This window comes from Cupressus sempervirens, chromosome 5, assembly GCF_028749045.1.
Source record: "Cupressus sempervirens isolate cs-2001-9-10 chromosome 5, ASM2874904v1, whole genome shotgun sequence".
NCBI classification, from domain to species: domain Eukaryota; kingdom Viridiplantae; phylum Streptophyta; class Pinopsida; order Cupressales; family Cupressaceae; genus Cupressus; species Cupressus sempervirens.
The window spans coordinates 493875449-493894614 of record NC_143122.1 but is presented as its reverse complement, the minus strand read 5'-3'; the positions used below and the strand labels follow the sequence as shown (position 1 = coordinate 493894614).

The following is a 19166-nucleotide window of genomic DNA, read 5'->3' as shown; positions in this document are numbered from 1 at the left end:
AGAAGAAATGGCTGCCAGAAAAGTAAGACAGGTACTGCCAGGGAAAATAAACAGCTACAGCTCTAAACAAAGAAACCACGCCACTAGTGATCGCCAAATATACCTGTCGAACTGTCTACTAAACACCCAAGCAGAAAAATGAAACGACCTCCATCTTAACCATAATGACCACTAGCAATTAAAGAAATGTCGCTTTCAAATGGCAGAATGTAGCTCTGATGTGGAGAAGAAATGGCTGCCGGCAAAGATGGATAGCAACTACCAGGGAAAATGTACTGCTAGAAACCAAAAAAATGAGAATCAGTGGCAGCTTCAAACAATTAACAGCCCAACAACAAGGAAGAAATTGGCTGCTGCCCAAGCTGACACCATAGCACTAAAAGGGGTTGAATACAGCCAATATAAAACCATCAATGCATTTATGAGGAGGAAACTATCACTTTAAAATCTTTTGTCCTACACAACCTTACAATAGTCTGCACACCCGCCACAATGCCCTATAGGATCAATTTCCAAAGCATACACTCAATGTCCATCATTTCCAGCGCTTACAGCAAAGCTAAAGGCATTAAGAATTGCTTGATAATCATTTTAGCAGAAGAACGATGCCCAAATGATCCTCACAACATCAGGTAAAACAACCAGAAAGACCCTATGCCCTATGCCATTTTGAGAGGAAACAAAACACCTGCAGCAGCTTACTGTTCACAATGCACATGCACATGGACATAAAGTTTATAAATTTATAAACTACAATATGCATATAAACTGATGTAAAAAAAATTGCTGACATAAATATGTCTATACTCAAACGTTTGAAGTTTCAACAATAAAACATGGGGTCCCTATCTCACCCATACCCATGCTTCATGCATCTTGCAATAAGGCATCAACTAGACAAACGAAATCCATGAGAACAGATTGCCAATTATGCCAGAGAGTTTCCAGCATTTTGAGCATGTGACTCACTCTAATATACTTAAAGATACTAACCTTGCAATTTGTAAAAAAAACTATATGGCATGTTTTCATTGCATGGTTATACTTTTCCCCTTTTTTCTAGGGAGAAATGAATTTTATGTCACTTCATGGACTAAAAACATTCACCGAAGTGTCAAATATTCTTAGAGTGTTGTATTTTTATAAACTTAAAATAATGTCTAAATTAACTATGTTCAAGGAATATTTAAATATATTACATATTTATTTTCAGTGAATGTAACACATTATTTTTGATAAATTTTAATAGTTTTTTCTGACATAAACGATTAGCAGCAAACTAAGAATTAAATCAAGATACCAGATGCAAAAAACTATTTATGGTGAGGAATTAGCTTAAGAGGACCAAGAACTACCTGAAATCAGGATATTCATATTAATAAATATCAAGCAAAATGCAATATAATTGAGCAGGAAACAAAGCATTTTGATCAAGAACCAGACAAAGTCTTCAAAAAATTTGGTGAAATCTCAATCTGAAAGGATATACATACTCCCAGTTCAAGGTTCTGCAAATGCACCAAAAATGTTTGAATTGCCAAAATATGTACATATGCACATGCCTGAATAAAGTACACACTTATGGCTTCCATTCAATATTTTTCTGCCTATGGCCAGATAAGCCATCCCAACTGGGGCTGGATTGTAGACCCTGTTTGTTCACAATAGGGCCCTCTCTATTAGGATTAGACAGAACATCCGTGGCGGAAATTGAATCTCTCAATCTGCATTGAGCCAAAAATGTGGTGAGGACTTCATGTAGATTTAACAAGTCGGATTAATATTTATCAATTATTAAGATAAGGTAAGTAACACATCCATCTATTTATTTCATACATCCATTATTTCATATACAAAAAAGTTTGATGCATCAGTCACACCGTGCCCTCAGTATAAATATTTCTCAATAACTCAAAGGTATACATAACACAGTAACAGTATATATACCATAGTACAAATAATCTTTAATCTATCACTGCTCAGCCCCATTGACAAATCAATCTTTTCCTCTGATTGCTAGCATGGTTATGGAGGCTATCAGGCATTTTATCTGATTACTTGTGTGATTCCTGGGGCCAGTTTGATTGTATAATATACTAAAATTGTTTCATCTATTTTTTTTTGAATTGCCTGTATATCCAAGGCTGCCAGTTTTTTCCTCTGGTTACCAAAACAATTCCTGAGAGCAATTTAATCACAAGTGGTCTTGATTTTTCACCTAGTTTTTTTTATTTACCTGTTAAATACTTGTGATTTGAATTTTCAGTGAACCTCATTTTATCATTCCAGATTCGATTTTGCCAAATAAAAAAACTGGATTGATTTGGTGAACTTTAGGGAATTCATTTTTCGGCAAGCATCTGTTCTGTTCTTATTATATTGGGGCATAGTCGTTGCTTTAAAGCTTCAACACCCACATTTTCTGAAGGGTTTGGAACTTTAGAGCATGGTTAAAAGTCATAAAATTATTAAAAATACCCTCCACCATGAAGATCCATGTGACCTTGAAGACCTTAATTTGGTCATACTGTATCAAAAGCGTGAACATGACAAGGCATAGCCATCAACACCTACAAGTGGGGCTACCGGCTGCCACCCTCAAACCACAGCCTAGTTCTAAAAAAAGCAAAAAATAAATAAAAAATATTTCAGGATTCCAAAAACAGAAAAGCTGCATTTTTGTATTTTGTCATGAAGTTTAAACGCAGCATTTTATTCCTAAGTTATTCATCCAAGTATGGGTATGAGTAAAGGGTTCAAGAATGGCAATCCAGCAATTTTTTTCTCCCTTGGGTATGGATACAAGTCCAGTTATACATATATAAACAGTGATGCTCGTAAATTGCTAAGAAATGAAATATTCAAATACCTCATAACTTGCAAAAAGGGAAAGACTCGTAAATTCATAATTCAGTGACTTGTCGAATGTCAATTCACAATGAAACATACAAGCAATATTCAATAATATTCATATTGCTCTTCATCAAGAGTATCAAAGTCAACATTTCAGTTGATTTCATTTGAACCACAATAAGCTAAAATGCCACTTCCACTAACCATGCCATATATAGAAGCTGCCTCATCTAAGAAGGTTTCTGGAAAGTTGTGCAATAACTTCTAAGCCAGCACACTCAAAAGTTATGTCCCAATTCCTTTATCACCCTGTCATTGTAATCAGGTTATTTTTGTGACAAGATCCTGACAACTAATGGGGGTCTAGAAGCAGAGAATCTGATGAGGTTAAAGGGTAGAGAAGAGTGATTAGAAAACGCTTGAAGTTTGAAGATTAAGTTGACATAGAATCAATTCAAGAAATGAATTTATTCTTTTTTCGTACACTTTTTCCTTCTTATTCAAACTTCAGCCATTGAACACCTTACTATGTTGTAGTCTTAAAAAAGTTGTTTTTTCTGATTTCCCAACTCTCCCTACTAGTGCTGCATTTTCTCTTATTTTATTCATGTTTTCCCTTTCATATTTTTTCAAACTTTTATCGTCAAGACTGAAAATCCTGCTGAAATTTGTAGTTTTTTGGATTTTTCTATGTACAAACCAATGATGGCAGCAAAAGGCAGTGGCACGAAAGATGCCAAGTGAGGCCAGGGGCACAGTGACCTGCAATTTTTTGCTAGTATGCCATGAAAGGAGAGATCAATAGGTTAAAGTTCCACCTTGCTTGGATTTTTGGACTAAATGTGAAGGCGTGTCCTCAAGTGCCCAAAAAAGTAAGTAAAAGAGAACAGGAAGAAAAATGACTAAGGCACATAATGGCAGCACTGATGAGTTCCAACCACAAATCATCTACGAATTCTTTTATTGGCCTGCAAATTCGACATTCCTCCATCTATTGGATAACTGATGCTAATAAACTAAAACATTTGGCATTGACGAAGTCAAATTGCCGATGCTGACAAAATCAGACAAAGGCTACTTCAGTCATCTTCAAGCAATCTACCCATTGTGTCGATAGTGGCATGGTGTCACGGTTAAGTTGTGGTGTTCTTCTTGACATCAATGTTCAAACCCCACCATGGTGGTATTGTTGAATGTTTGCGTGAGGATGAGGTACCCTCTTTGTAAATGCACCGGTCATAGCTCCAGGTCAAAAGCTTTTAGCCTCAATTAAAAACAACAAAAAAATCAAGCAATCTACAGTTCGCTGGAAATCAGCAGTTTGGACACTAATTCTTAAAAAGATATAATTCCAGATTTGGTCCATGGTGGACCTTTTTTATGCATACAGGATGGCAACAAACAAAATATCAAAAATAAATTTTAGATGAGTTGAAGGTCTACAAGTGTATGAAGGGGAGGCTCTTTCTTCAACTCAAGCCATTTGAAAGAGACGAAATCAACAACCAAATAAAAAATATCAACTCTAACTTCTAACTTTAATTCTTTAATTATTTAAGTTTTAAGTTTTTAAAATTTACTTGATATTAATATATTTCCTTGGAATGTTTTATTTGTAAATTTGTGGTGAGAGATTTACCATGCTTCCACATCAAATCTCTAAAAGCTAGGTGTACTTTTATCCATTCTTGTAATGATTCTAGGTATGAACATGATTGAAGCCTATTTGAGAGCATTTACACAAAGGACAAAAACAAATTGACCCAAGAGTACCTCAATGACCTTGTCTTCATCCAATAGAACTTTCATCTCAAAGCAAAACAAGAGAGGGCCCTTCTCATGATGCCATCAACTTGGCTAGCACTGATCCATTTACTGACTGGACTATCAAAGATCCAGATATCATATTCATTAATAAAGATCTCACTGAATGGGAGAGAAAAGAAGTGGTGTCAAAGGCATTGGAGAAAAACATAATTTAAGAATCATTCATTCCTCGTGATGATAAGGTAAAGGTAAAGGTAGCAACTTAGATCATTATAGTGCTAATGTTTCTGGATTTGATTATGTCTGTCTGTATGCTTTAACTTCATGGTTTGTGAAATCTATTGGAATTAACTTAGGTCATGTTGTGACCTTTTCACACATCACCGAGTAAAAATGCAACCCCCTTTTCTTTTTGGTTCACTTGGCCTTTTGGGCTTTGAAATTTTGGTAGCTTTGGTCTCGGACCCCTAAAGTCCTCATGATCCAATTGGGAAGTGGCAAGTTTGGCTAGGTCTAGAGTCTTGACAGTAGTTCCTCTGCCTTTTAAGATTTCAGTTTTGAGGTGCTTCTTCCTAGAAGAGCGTCCAAAATACAGTGAAGGAGAGTTGAACTCCATCAAGTCCAAGTAATCCAGTGACTATCTAAGCATTGGTCAAGAAACATGGAGAAATGGTGAAGGTGGTTGAGAAACAAGCAAGGAACAAAAAAATGACCACTTCGTAAAAAAATCTTCAGCCACTCAATTATGCCCAAGTTTAGAAAGGAGTATACATTGAACAAAGTGAAGATGATGATTTTAAAATGTCAAAATCCTCCCCTATGATGAATAGTGCCCATACATGCATAACATAAATGATCAATGAAGGAGTTGCAAGGAGAAATTAAAATTTAACACTCACAGGCAAGAAATCAATTTGAAAATGAAAGTCCTTCACCGCACCTAATTTGTACCCATGATCGTTATGCATTGAGTTCTTCCATGAGCTTGCATCCAAGAGAGAAAAGTAACGGAATCTGAAGACGACAAATGGCAAGAAAATTTGGAAATGGTGAAAATCCTTCATCAAACAGCAAACACAAACGTCAGTGAAGATATTGCAGAAACTAGAATCCTCTGATAGGATGTGAAAGTGCTCAAAGGCATTGATCAATGAGTGTCATTCCACATGTTGAAATACTCCAGGAAGTCTTGCGAATGATCTCTAACAGGTCTCAAAGTCAAGTATAAGTCCGAAAATGCATAGTTCCCCCTGCTCCAAATGCACAATTTCGGACAGTCACTGATTCTCCCATGACTAGGATGGTGTCAAAGTCTGAAGGGGCTGCCATCACGGGCACAAATAGCACCTAGCCAAGAAAAATTGTATCCAAATCTGCCTGAAAACCCATGGCAAGGCCAACAACCATGAGCTTCATCCACAAAGGCTACACAAAATATTGTAAATTCAGGAACAAAAAAGAAGAAATCCATGGCACTATGCTGGAAACACCAGATCTTTCTTCAAAGGACTTGCTCAAAACGCTAACCTTGTTATTCCTCCACCAAGGTCAAGGGCTCTCAATAAAAACCAATCAGTGTGAGGGAATATCACTTAGCTTCAAATCTCCCATGAATGCAGACCAGAGAGTGACAAAGCATGAAACATCCCGGATGGATCTCTTCTGTTAAACTGCTGTAACTTTTTTTATATTTAATTTTGTTTTCCTTTTTATTTATGTTGTCTTGCAGAACTAGACAGAAGTGCAGAAAGATTTGCTTGTTTTCTATAGTTTTATAACATAGAAAGGAATAAGGAACAGCAAACATGAAACAAGATTGGAATAAATAAGTATGCAGCAAAAATCAGATTTATTGCAAATCGTACCAGGCAGATTTGTCTGAATTATAAAGCCAAGCAATCAATCCAATGCATTTCCCAAAGCTCACATACAAATTTGATGTCAAACTGGAAGGTGAAGATTGTTCTTGAATCCAGCATACATATGTAGGTGAATATAAGCGATATCCTATACACCACGTGGTGTAACTGCTGCAAATGGCGTTCCACAGGCTAAAATGAACCACGTCCCAACTGGAAAGATGATTTGCCACGCTGAAACCCCAATGAGAATTGATGCCTCCGTTCTTAATGACCACGCACAATGCCTAAGAAATCCGGTCCCAAAGATTGCTGAGGGCTACATCCCAGCCAACCACTAACCTGGGGTTTGCGTCCCAGACTATAAATCGCCTATTCAAAGCAAAATCATAACAAGTTGTCAAATATGCAAAAGATGATCTTAGAATAAAGCTTACATCTCCTTATAACCCACTCTCAATTGCAAATCGAACCCTAAGTGTCTCCAAGTGGCATTGTGTAGTGAAAGTGTTATAATTTCTTATTTTAAAGTGGTCATGTTACTAGAAAATGACATTTTTCCTCATAGATAGAATTCCATTCACTGAAATGCCCTGAGACCAAAGAGAAAGATTTAGAGAATTTCGAGACCTTTCCAACGAGCTATCACACCATAGGATGCACATCCAAATGAGGCCAAAAAACCCCTTATTACTCCAAAATGGCCAAAACTTAACCTTATTTAATTATTAAACGCTAACTTAGGAAATATTAAAAATATAACCCAAATAGCCACAAAATGCCCAACTGACATCACAAACCATAAAATCATCCTGTCACCTGTCTGTAACTGAAGTCCAAAATCAAGGATCCACTGGCAGTCTCATCCCTAAAATCTAGGGATGATCCTAAAATTTAGGAAACAAGCCCTATCCCTCTGAAACTGAACCCAAAGAGTAATCTCATGGAGACCCAACCTTGGGCAAGATCATACCTCCTAAAAAGTAGGAATTGCCTCCTAAAAACAAGGAACGTCTCCCAACTAATCAATAACTGCCAGAACATCAAGTCCCCAACACTGAATAACCATATTGGGTCTCTATCCAACCCTGTCAGCCTATAAGACCCCATAATAAGCTGACTCACATGTCTCTCCTAGACTGAGCTAGAGTGGGGACATGACAAAGCACTGGTAAAAGCACCAAAGTCCACCTCCAATACAAATTTTCTATCGTAAGTGTTGATCAAGAAATCTCGAGCGAGTGGAAAATCCACTCGTCTCTGGTATGCGCTCAGCAAACAGTCTGAAAAAAGAAATCCTTGCATAAAACGTTGAGTCTATTGTGTTAAAAGTCCGTAGCAAAGCCCTGATGTGCCCAACAGAAAACATCACAGAGTCATCAAAATTGCAGAAACTAGAATCCTCTGATAGGGTATGAAGGTGCTCAAAGGCATTGATCAATGAGTGTCATTCCACATCACACGGTCAGTGAAGATATTGCTGACATCACACAGTCAGTGAAGATATTGCTGACATCAGAACTAGAATCCTCTGATAGGGTGTGAAGGTGCTCAAAGGCATTGATCAATGAGTGTCATTCCACATGTTGAAATACTCCAGGAAGTCTCACGAATGATCTCTAACAGGTCTCAAAGTCGAGCAAAAATCCGAAAATGTATAGTTCCCCCTGCTTCAAATGCACAAAAGGCGGACAGTCACTGAATCTCCCATGACTAGGATGGCCTCAAAGTCTGAAGGGCCTGCCATCACGGGCACAAATAGCACCTAGCCAAGAAAAATCGTATCCAAATCTGCCTGATAACCCATGGCAAGGCCAACAACCATGAGCTGCATTCCACAAAGGCTACACAAATTATTGTAAATTCAGGAAAAGAAAAAAAGAAATCCAGGGCACTATGCTGGAAACACCAGATCTTTCTTCAAAGGACTTGCTCAAAACATTAAAGTCCCAACCTTGTTATTCCTCCACCAAGGTCAAGGGCTCTCAGAAAAACCAATCAGGGTGAGGGAATATAACTTAGCTTCAAATCTCCCATGAACGCAGACCAGAGAGTGACAAAGCATGGTAAAAGCACCAAAGTCCAGCTCTGATACAAATTTTCTATCATAAGTGTTGATCAAGAAAATCTTGAGCAAGTGGAAAATCCACTCGTCTCTGGTATGCGCTCAGCAAACAGACTGAAAAGGTTGCAAGAAATCCTTGCATAAAACATACAGCCTATTGTGTTAAAAGTCCATCATAGCAAAGCCCTGATGTGTCCAACAGAAAACATCACATGGTCATCGAAATGGTGTGAAAGTTGAAACATCCCTTACATGCTCTCATATGGACCCAACACATTTTACACTATGGCATGGAATAAGTTTTAGGGAGAAATTCCACCAATGAACCCCATGCAAGCCCAGGGTGCTACTTCAGCATAAGCAAGGAATCCCATGCAGAGAATAAAATCCGTGAATGGGCCTTATTTGCACTCAAGGTGTTTTTCCTAGTAAGTATAAAACTAAATTGATGAAATCCGCGAGTGTGCCTCAAACGCACCCAAAGCACAATTCTCGTAAAGTCATGGAATTTTGTGAGAGGGAAGAACTCCGCGGGAGGCCAAAATGCACCTAGGGTGCAAATTGGCAAAGGTCAAGAAACTTTTGTGAAAGGATAGAATTTGGAGATTGTTGCTATGAGCTTCTAAGATAATAAAGTTGTCATTGAGGTTTGGTGATTTATTAATGTATCTAATGCTTGCACATTCTCTTTGTTCTCTCGTTTAGTTTAGAATTAGCTTTCAAGTACTTAGATGAATGCGATTGAAGCTATTGTTGTGGTAAAGTTGCTTTGCTCATACCTTTTGTTCTTAAGTGATTCTTAAGTGCCCTGAAAGGTTGGTTCTGAGACTTAATGTGGAAACTTTACTTCTACCTTTGATGCATATGGATCATTATGATAGTATTCATTGGGATATGAAAATCCTTTGCACACCGCTTGAAGATTGCACCAACTTTGCGTAGTTATTGAATTTGGCGAAACAAAGACTGGTAGACTTCATCATAGCAATATTTGGATAAAGTTTGGCAAAGGTAAAACTTCGACATTAAATTCACCTTACATAAATTAATTATTTTTAAATAAGTAATATATCCACAAAATTGCCAAAATAGTTTAACATTGCTAAATAAGTTAACTAAATAATTCAATATTAATTTAAATTAAAACAGTATTATATTAAATAACAATATTATATATAAATATCATAAAATTTGGACGAAGTTTGGCAAAGTTCAAATTTCATGGATGAAGTTTGATGAATGCTATGACTTAGCCACTATGGCAACTAACCGAAAATACAACTGTCATAAAACTCTGCTACCTGATAGAAAGTATAACTGGTTGACAAAGTTCCATTAACTAACAAAAATGATATATCATAAATTACAATGCACCATACAGATATCCATCTGACTGATGCTCTTTCTACTTTGAGATCATAATAAAAAACCCTAAGAGATCAGAAAAATGGTTATTATCAGTCCCAGGTCTCTTGCCTGATTAGCAGTTCTATGACCTCATGCTAAGACATTTATAGTGGAGTTCTCGAGGCCTACTAGTTGTGAAAGAAAAATGCAAAAATAAGTACAATTTATTTAGATATCCATTGCAGTACAAAGACTTGTGCTAGAGAAACATTGTGCTCATCTATACAGAGATTTTGCAGACATTGAAAATTGGAATGCCATCTCTGCAAAATTATAAAATATAAAACATAATGTTTCATAACATTTGTTCTTTCCAATTGGTTATCCACCACTTTCTACAAAACAAACCCATATGGGAAAACATGCAACAGGGAAGAAATATGCATACACGAACTGATGTTTATGAGACCAAGTTGGACATAATATTTTGAAGTTTGATACATAATTAGAGCTTACATGATCAGATTGTAGATAGATTGCAATTTCTATAGTATTTCAAATTCCCTATATTTATGTCAGCTCTCAAAAGACCAACTTACAAATGCAGTCAGTTCTCCATTACATTTCTCTCAATTATGTTAGTTGAGAAAAACCATAAAGCACTCAAGAATCTATGAGATGTTATTGCCAAATAGAAGAAAGATGCAAATGGATCAACTCAGAACTCACACCTCAGATGTTCTTCTTATTTGGCAAAGCTTCTAGCGAATGTGTGCTCTGTGGGTCCCATAGCCTTGTACTTATCTCCAACATACATGAGAGAAAGGTCATTAAGAAGTGACTATTAAGGGATTGGTCTTTGTAGAAATGACTTAAAAAGGCTTACCTTGTATTTGGTTCAAATTCAAATAAGTGTAGATTTTTTTGGACAGGATACATTTGTCCATTTCATTTCAATTACAAATATAATGCCCCACCAAGGAAACCTTAAACAAGCAGCCAAAATGCACCAGATAGGAAACAATTAAAAAAAAATTACAATTACATCAAATACATATCATTACCATGATTCAGCAAGACAATACACAAGCAAAAATCAGTAAACATCTGCACAGAAGACATTATACATAGAACCACATCCAAGGGTCCAATGGCACCGATAATTAACGAGATAAGGACCAGTCACAAGGTCTTACAATACAAGAGCTTATTTAGTACCCTACTTGGGTCCTAAGGTCATTGAAGATCTAACTGAAAAAACAAGTACGTGCACTCTGGCATCCATAAACTAGCTCATCAAGCTAAGTGGTGGAAATGCCGATGCAGATGCAGGTGCCAATTTATGCAGGCATTGATCCCCAAGCTCACAGGCACCGATTGACACTTAGGTCCATTTTGACTCCCTGTTCATCTAACATTAAGTAAATATTCAAAGCACTAAAAATGACAAATAAAAAGAAGAAGAAAATAAAAACTAACCTTTCACACATCCCTGCTTCCCTGAAAAGGAAGGGAAAATTTGGAAAGAGTCAAAGGCTCACTATATTACTCCGTTTTTTGATGTAAATGTGAAACTCTCGTTAACATTTCTGCATATCTACAAATTTCATTATTTTCAGATTTTTGCTCATTAATAGTTATGAAAATTTATGCTTTAAATCTAAAACATAAAATCTGAATCAAAATTTTCAAAACCTTTTTAAAGGTTTGTGATTTTCAATTTTTTTTGACCTCCCAAACAAATAAAAATTTCAACCCCAAAAATTTTGTAAAACACACATTGATTAAAATGTCAGAAATGTTAAAATCTTACAGTACATTTATGCTAAGAAAACATAGGAAAGAAAACTTCAGTCTTGCATTTGCATATTTTGTTGGTGTCTAACTAAATAAATGTGTTCCTTTTGAATCTTTAGTGTATGTGTGGAGATTAAATCCACATTCCATCAATGAATTTTCTGAACTCAAGTTAACAACTTCAACTTTGTCAAAACTGTTATTGTAACTATCTATGAAGCTGCATGGACTAAGAAGATATAATTTCCTCTAGCTTTTGCAATCTTGTCTTACCTAACCAGAGAGGCTATAGAACAGAGAGCCACAAAAGCTAAAATATTGCAAAAATGATCCTATTCAGCTAAGTTGTCAGTTTGGATTCCAGTTCAGATGCGGGTTTGACATTCGCTCAAAAAAAAATTGGGCTAGGTTTGGGTTTGTTTTGGGTTCATCCGTACAACATTTTTTTAAATAAATAATGATATATGGCAATAATCCTCAATTAATAATTTATTAAGGTGTCAAATAATAATAATCAATTAGTCCGTTGACCATAGTCTTCGATTATCATTTCGACAAACATAGTCTAACATGAACTCTGAATATGAGTTGGCAAGATTACATTGGAGTTGGACTTGCATTCACAATCATCAGGAGTTCATATGAATATTGTCGTCAATATAATAGTTCCTACAGTCGATATAATAATTCATACCATCAATAGGGGTTAATGGGTGTTTATTATTGGCAAAACATTAAGGATTATGCTTGTCCATAACGTCAAGCAGTCTGTGGAAACTGGCGTCAGTTCACAGGGAGACTTCTACAAGGGAGACCTCCCTTAAACAAAATATAAATAGCAAAATAGCAAAACATCGATTGATACTTCTACAAACATCAATTGATATTACTGCAAACATCTAGTGAATGCAAATAACTTTAGGCTTCATGAAAATCAAAGATCAAAAAACAATATTAAAGAACTAATAAACAAAAAACCGACGTCACCCAAATTCGTTGAAATTTGCAGAAAGAAAGCCAAATTCGTTTCCAACACACCTGGAAAGTTCAAAAGTTAGTCAATTTCGACTGCCATTCAACTAGGGTCCAGCATTGCAACTTGGCAACAAATTACACAGGAAAAAAATAACTTGGGACTGAATTTGCACCAAATTCAAATGTTGAGCGAATCAACTTTCAAATTCCAGGCAAATCCAGCGAATATGGTAACTTAGCTACTCAACTATCACATCACCATTCTTCTTGGGGGCCACCATCAAATTGAGTCTCCAAAAGTCTTACTTCTTGAAACCTTTAGCTTAGGCTTCACAAAGGCATTTCCTCTTGCTTTGTGAAGGCTTGAAACAGAGTTTACAAGACTTTCACAGGGCTCAAGGTTAGGGGCTTCTTTTCTACAATAGATTAGCCTGCTATTTGTGTTTTATTTTATTATATCTCTTGCCAAACAGGGTGAATACTACACTTCTGTTCTCTTGATTTCCTATTTAAGCAGTTAGATTTTGATATTCTGTTATGCTTTTACAGACTTAAAAAAGAAAGAAGAAGACTATACACACATTCAGTAGTTCCAGATTTTGATTTTTCATTTCCCCGTTTCAGATTTATTTTTTCTAAATCGTTCATTTTACACCAGGACTTAACAGGTCAAATTTAAATTTTTAATATCAACTGCAGATTCAGATTTTACAGGCATTTAGATTTCTGCCTGGAATTCACATTCAATTCACTTTTTAATTTCAGATTTCCGCAAGCTCTGCACTAGTTACAGTAGGCTCACACTTAAAACACAAAATATGATTCTTTCAACACTCCTACAACAATGTTCTATACCTTGGTTTTACTGACCAAACAAGAGAGAACTTGAAAACCTAATATTGAATGCATATTCCAGAACAGCATCCACATTTTCTAAAATTGAATAATCCTCTACCTTTTGGGTTCTGTGGAGTATCATAGGTTTGATCAGCTTTTTAATTGTTTTCTTTTAATACCTTCTATTGTTATGAAAAGTTGTATGTGAAGATGATCTCTAGCATTTCCCCTATTTCATTTTGTTAAGTTTTACCCCGAAATGAAAGAAAAGCATAAACGATACAAAAGATTCAATATATTAAAGATTCACACTTCATTGCTTATAATAAACTGAGCAATCACATAAATAGATTGAAATGAGATTCTTCAGATTACATACAAAGGTCTCTTCAAATTTCTAATAGTAACACAAGACCTTTCATCTTTCCAAATATTCAACACCTTATATTTCCATACAAGTGCCACTTCGCATGACGTATTATACATGTCTTTTTACATAATATTATCTTTAAATATTATCACAAATATCTCTTTCAGTTGAAGATGGGCATAACGGTCATAACAAACATGTTTCTATTTTATAAAATCGGAGATAAAGATCTCTCTTGAGGCCAAAATCTTCAACACTCCCTCATAGCAAGAGAGAGATCTTTAGTCAAGCAGGCATAATAGCTGCAACCAAAGAAGATAATTCACATAACATAACACATGTTATATCAGCATAACACAATTCGTCACAGTTACTTCATAAGCACATAAAATGGAATCATACATGACTTCAAGAGAAGAATTTACTTCCACCATGCCTACTCGTAAAGGGTGGTCCACCATACCTACTCGCAAACGGTAGAACAAGAGTTTTCACCTCACCTCAAACTTCTCCCAAAGAAGAATGCATTTTCATCATGCCTACTCGCAGAGGGTAGTCCACCATACCTACTCACAGAGGGTGGAACTAGTGCTTTCACCTCAAACTTCTCCCAGAGAAGAAAGCATTTTCACCATTTCTTCTTGCAAAGGTGGTCTACCATACCTACTCACAGAGGGTGGAACGAGGGCTTTCACCTCAAACTTCTCCCAAAGAAGAATGTATTAATAACTGAGATTTTCTCTTAACAGAATCTCCCTCTCAGCAGGGACAGCTTTAATCACCATAATAAGATAAGCTGATGTATCCTCCCTCTAAAGCTAAATATCTCCCTTCGAAGAAACATTCTCATCTCATTGCTTCTTGTTGCTCCCTGCAACCAAGAGAGATGTTAATAACTCATAAAATCAACTATAATAGAGAACTTGCTAAAAGCATACACTATTGTAGTGATATCAACATTCAGAATATAATAATAGAAAACTTATCTGAAAACTGCAAAGGGATGAGTTCAACCTCCTTGATTTGACACCATGAATTTACATTATCTTTACCAATGCTCACAAGAACTCCATATCGGATGCTCAAGATGAGCCTTCACTTGCCTTTGTCGAGCCAAATGCTAACAATGACTACAACATAGAGCCAACATGTAACATGAAACAACCCTTGGACTAATGCAATCTGACATATTCACTACTAAAAAGAACTTGCCCTTGATCATTGCAGCCTCAGAGATTGCCAAGAAGTTCTCAGGAAAACTCCCTTTGAGAGTCAGCTCATCCTTTTAAAACAGTATGAGTTCTCACTCTCCTTCCTTATGAGCAATATCCCAAATATCTAATGTGCTCATTGCACCATTGCTTTGAAATTACTCAGATCAGGTAAATCAGTCTCTGAAAATCTGAAACCTTATTAATGTTTACTGAAACTATCCTGAGAAACCAAAACAAGGAAACCAGATAGCTAGGCTTTAAACATCTTTGATACTTGCCCAAGCTTGTCTCAATTTAAATCTGCAAACAACATATCAGTCCCACGGCTGCAAGTGGATCCCCATATTTATTTCTACAGCAGATAATCCTCTTATTGCTTATTGATGCCTTCTCTCCTTTAAGAAAGACAAAAAATATACCTCATAAATTAAATATAGAGATCAATGAAATTTACCTATCAGATACAAATTTTAAGCATCCCATAATGAATGAAATTCAACTAAATAAATCATGCAGGTTCCTTGGGATTAGATTAAATGGTAGAAAATAATTAGCTTTCCTCTGACTGCTTCGCTGATTCCTGATATTCATGCAGATATACACACAAAAAGGAAAGAATCTTGAAGCATATAGGACACGATAACCATATGTTTTATATCCATTCAACCCTTCATGAATATGAAATAACAATGCAGCAATTTGATTTCTTAGAATAAAACAGACATCCAAAAAACAAGACCAAAATTAAATCTCAAAATCTTGAATCAGTAACTGCATCTAGTCAGCAAACTTTCACCAATATCCTCTGTATGTCTCTTCAGCTGGCTCACACTATAACAACTCTACTTCAAAACATATTCCAAGGAGATCCTTTCAAAATGGCAATGACTTGCTTCATTCTCAGCTCAAGAGGCGTACAAGACTGACAGGTGTTGAAAGTTACAAAACACCGTCCATATATGCATGGAAGTTGCACAAAAATCATTACTGACAGTGACTTCAAGAGGCTCAACAGAATAGAAATGTTGTCAGAAATTAACAGTTATGGTGCTAACTCACCATAATCTTGCAGATTGATAAGGAAGATTAAAATCGCAACTTGGTGGGCTTAGCAAACTGAAACAAATCCCTTCAAAACATTGATTATCTTTTACCAGATGAGAGCAAGTGCCTTGCAGAGCCCACACCACACTGTATAAAACTCTACCAACATGTGTTTTCTGAACTCAATATCTTGGACTTAAAATTGGAGGGAGATAACTGAAGCACATTGGATGAGGGCTCATACCGAGGTTCTGCTATGCAGACGTGTGATACTAAGTTCTAACACAAATCCATCTCAACCCCATTCTGCTTAGCGACAGCAATTCTTAGTTTTATTACTTTTATTATTTAGGAGTTGTGCCAAAATTCCTCTCTTTCATGCAACACTTGCTTTGCCTCTCGCATTCGCCCTTTGCCAACAAGCCACCTTGGAGACTCGGGCAGGTAAGAAAAGGTTAAAACCACATATGCTATGGATGGAATGAACAAGAGAGCTAACACCAATCAATGGTATTCCAAAAACTATATAGTATAACAAGAACACTCTACTGGAACCAACCATTTCCGGAAGAGTATTAAGCATTTTGCGCATATCTGAAGGCGCAATCTCAGATATATCAACGGGCACAAGGGTAAGGACCAATCCAATCACAAAGCCATTCAAGAGTCGGGCCAAAAGTAATACATATACGTTTGGAGACCAAAACATCACCAATGCATTTACATAGATGATACGATCAACAAGGTTCGTCATCCAATCTAATACTGTTCCAGCAAACGTGGAAAAGATTATGGCCGCAATCTTATACTTTTCTTCATTTTTCAGTGTCATCTCTTACACACTCACGATAACAATTGCTTTTTATCTGAACGAAAACAAATCCTCTGCTTTTAACACATTGAAGGTGATATGCCTGCTTCCTCCAAGAAACAACTCCCAATAATGCATGTGTATCATAATTGTGAACTGAAAAATATATGTGCTTCCCGTAAATCTCTTTGAAAAGAAAAATATCATGTCCATCAGCAATAAAAAACACATATGAATTCAACTATCGTCAGGCAAGACTTCTTTCAAACTTGATCCAGTAGCTCCATTCTCGAGCATACTCATTGCACAGACTAGAATGTGATTTTTCCTTAATCCCTTGATACCTCGCTCAGCATCAACGAAAAATGCCAAAGAAGGCGAGTGATAGTTTGTCTACATAGAAGTTGGAGCCAATCTACAAACATGCAAATCACTGCTCAAACTCCTTCCCTGAACGCTATCTTCCTCACAAAACTGATGATTTCATTCTCAACTAGACAGAGTTGACATAAAGTCTTCATCAAATGTAGCACTCAATTGCAGGAGAAAACTCACATTACATACAATGCACAGTATATATAACAAATGCTCAAAGGCATAATATGAATTTCATTGATGAAAAGGCCAAACCAATTCCAACAGCAGGCCAAGAATATAATTACTGAAGATGACCCACATATGCAGAAGTAGAGGCCGAAAACAAGATGAAAAACAAAGAAAAGCACTCACTTTGCATGATAGAATGCATCAACCTTCAAAATAGAAAGCTCTCCCAAGAGAGCAATATTCATTGCATACGAATTGCCTACTGAAAAACAAGAACACAAGAGAGACCTGGCTTTGATACCCTGTTAAGTTTTACCCTAAAATTAGGATAAATAGCAATAAGAAGAGCATAAACAATACAAAAGATTCAATACATTATCTTGGGAAAACCCTTCCACTTTAAGGGAAAAACCTAGCCACACCAGCAAAATATCTCTTTTACTGATGATAAAAATGTTTGAGTACGAGACTTTCACACTTGATTGCTTACAATAAACTATGCAATCACATAATAGATTGAAATGAGGACCCATACAAAGATTTTGCTACGTAGACATGTGATACTAACACAAATCCATCTCAACTCCATTCTGCTTTGCGACAACAATTCTTAGTTTCATTATTTTTAATATTTAGGATCTGCGCTAAAATTCCGCTCTATCATGTAAAACTTGCTTTGTCTCTTGCATTCACCCTTTGCTAACAAGCCACCTTGGAGACTTGGGCATGTAAGAAAAGGTTAAAAGCACATATGCTATGGATGGAATGAACAAGAGAGCTAACATCAATTGATGACATTCCAAAAACTATATAGTATTGCAAGAACATTCCACTAGAACCAGCCATCTTCATAAGAGTATTAAGCTTACCATGCATATCTAAAGGAGTGATCTACAATATATGAGAGAGCACAAGGGTAAGGGCCAATCCAATCTCAAAGCCATCCAAGAGTTGGACCAAAAGTAATACATATATACATTTGGAGACCAAAACATCACTAGTGCATTTACATAGATGATACGATCAACAAGGTTCGCCATCCAATCTAATCCTATTCTAGCGAATGTGGAAAAGATTGTCGCCGCAATCTGATACTTTTCTTCATTTTTCACAGTCATCTCTTACACACTCACAATAACAATTGCTTTTTATTTGAACGAAAACAAATCCTTTGCCTTTAACACATCGAAGGTGATATGCATGCTTCCTCCAAGAAACAACTCCCAATAATGCATGCATATTATAATTGTGAATTAAAAAATATATGTGCTTCATGTAAATCTCTTTGAAAAGAAAAATATCACTTCCATCGGCAATCAAAAACGCATATAAGAATTCAACTATCGTCAAGCAAGACTTCTTTCAAACTTGATCCAACAACTCCATTCCTAAGCATACTTGTTGCACAGACTAGAATGTGATTTTTACATGCAAATCATCGCTCAGACTCCTTCCCTGAATGCCATCTTTCCAACAAAACTGATGATTTCATTCTCAACAACCGATTGAACCAAGCTCTACTATAGACAGAGTTGAGATAAAGTCTTCATCAAATGCAACGCTCAATTGCAAGAGAAAACTCACATTACATATAATACACAGTATATATAACAGATGCTCAAGGCATAATATGAATTTCATTGATAAAAAGGCCAAACCAATTCTAACAGCAGACCAAGAA

At 36.3% G+C, this 19166-nt stretch overlaps 1 protein-coding gene across 8 annotated transcripts in view; it reads right to left on the bottom strand.

The window, feature by feature from the left end:
• Positions 1 to 1341: 1341 nt before the first annotated feature.
• Positions 1342 to 19166, bottom strand: part of LOC149556881 (uncharacterized) — a 29570-nt gene continuing 11745 nt past the window's right edge. Inside the window, exons 3-4 of one of the 8 annotated variants that reach the window (XR_016364805.1) lie at positions 11371 to 11488; positions 1342 to 1724 (exon numbers count right to left, since the gene is read on the bottom strand). Coding sequence is in view for 3 of the 8 variants with exons in the window: in XM_089831507.1 (XP_089687633.1) it covers positions 1580 to 1724 (145 nt within the window). In the remaining 5 variants the exon portion in view is untranslated. Of the gene's footprint in view, positions 1725 to 10878; positions 11295 to 11370; positions 11489 to 13816; positions 14742 to 14783; positions 15480 to 19166 lie in introns of those variants that run through there. The other 7 variants (XR_016364807.1, XR_016364806.1, XR_016364808.1 and 4 more) reach the window with 7 other exon arrangements.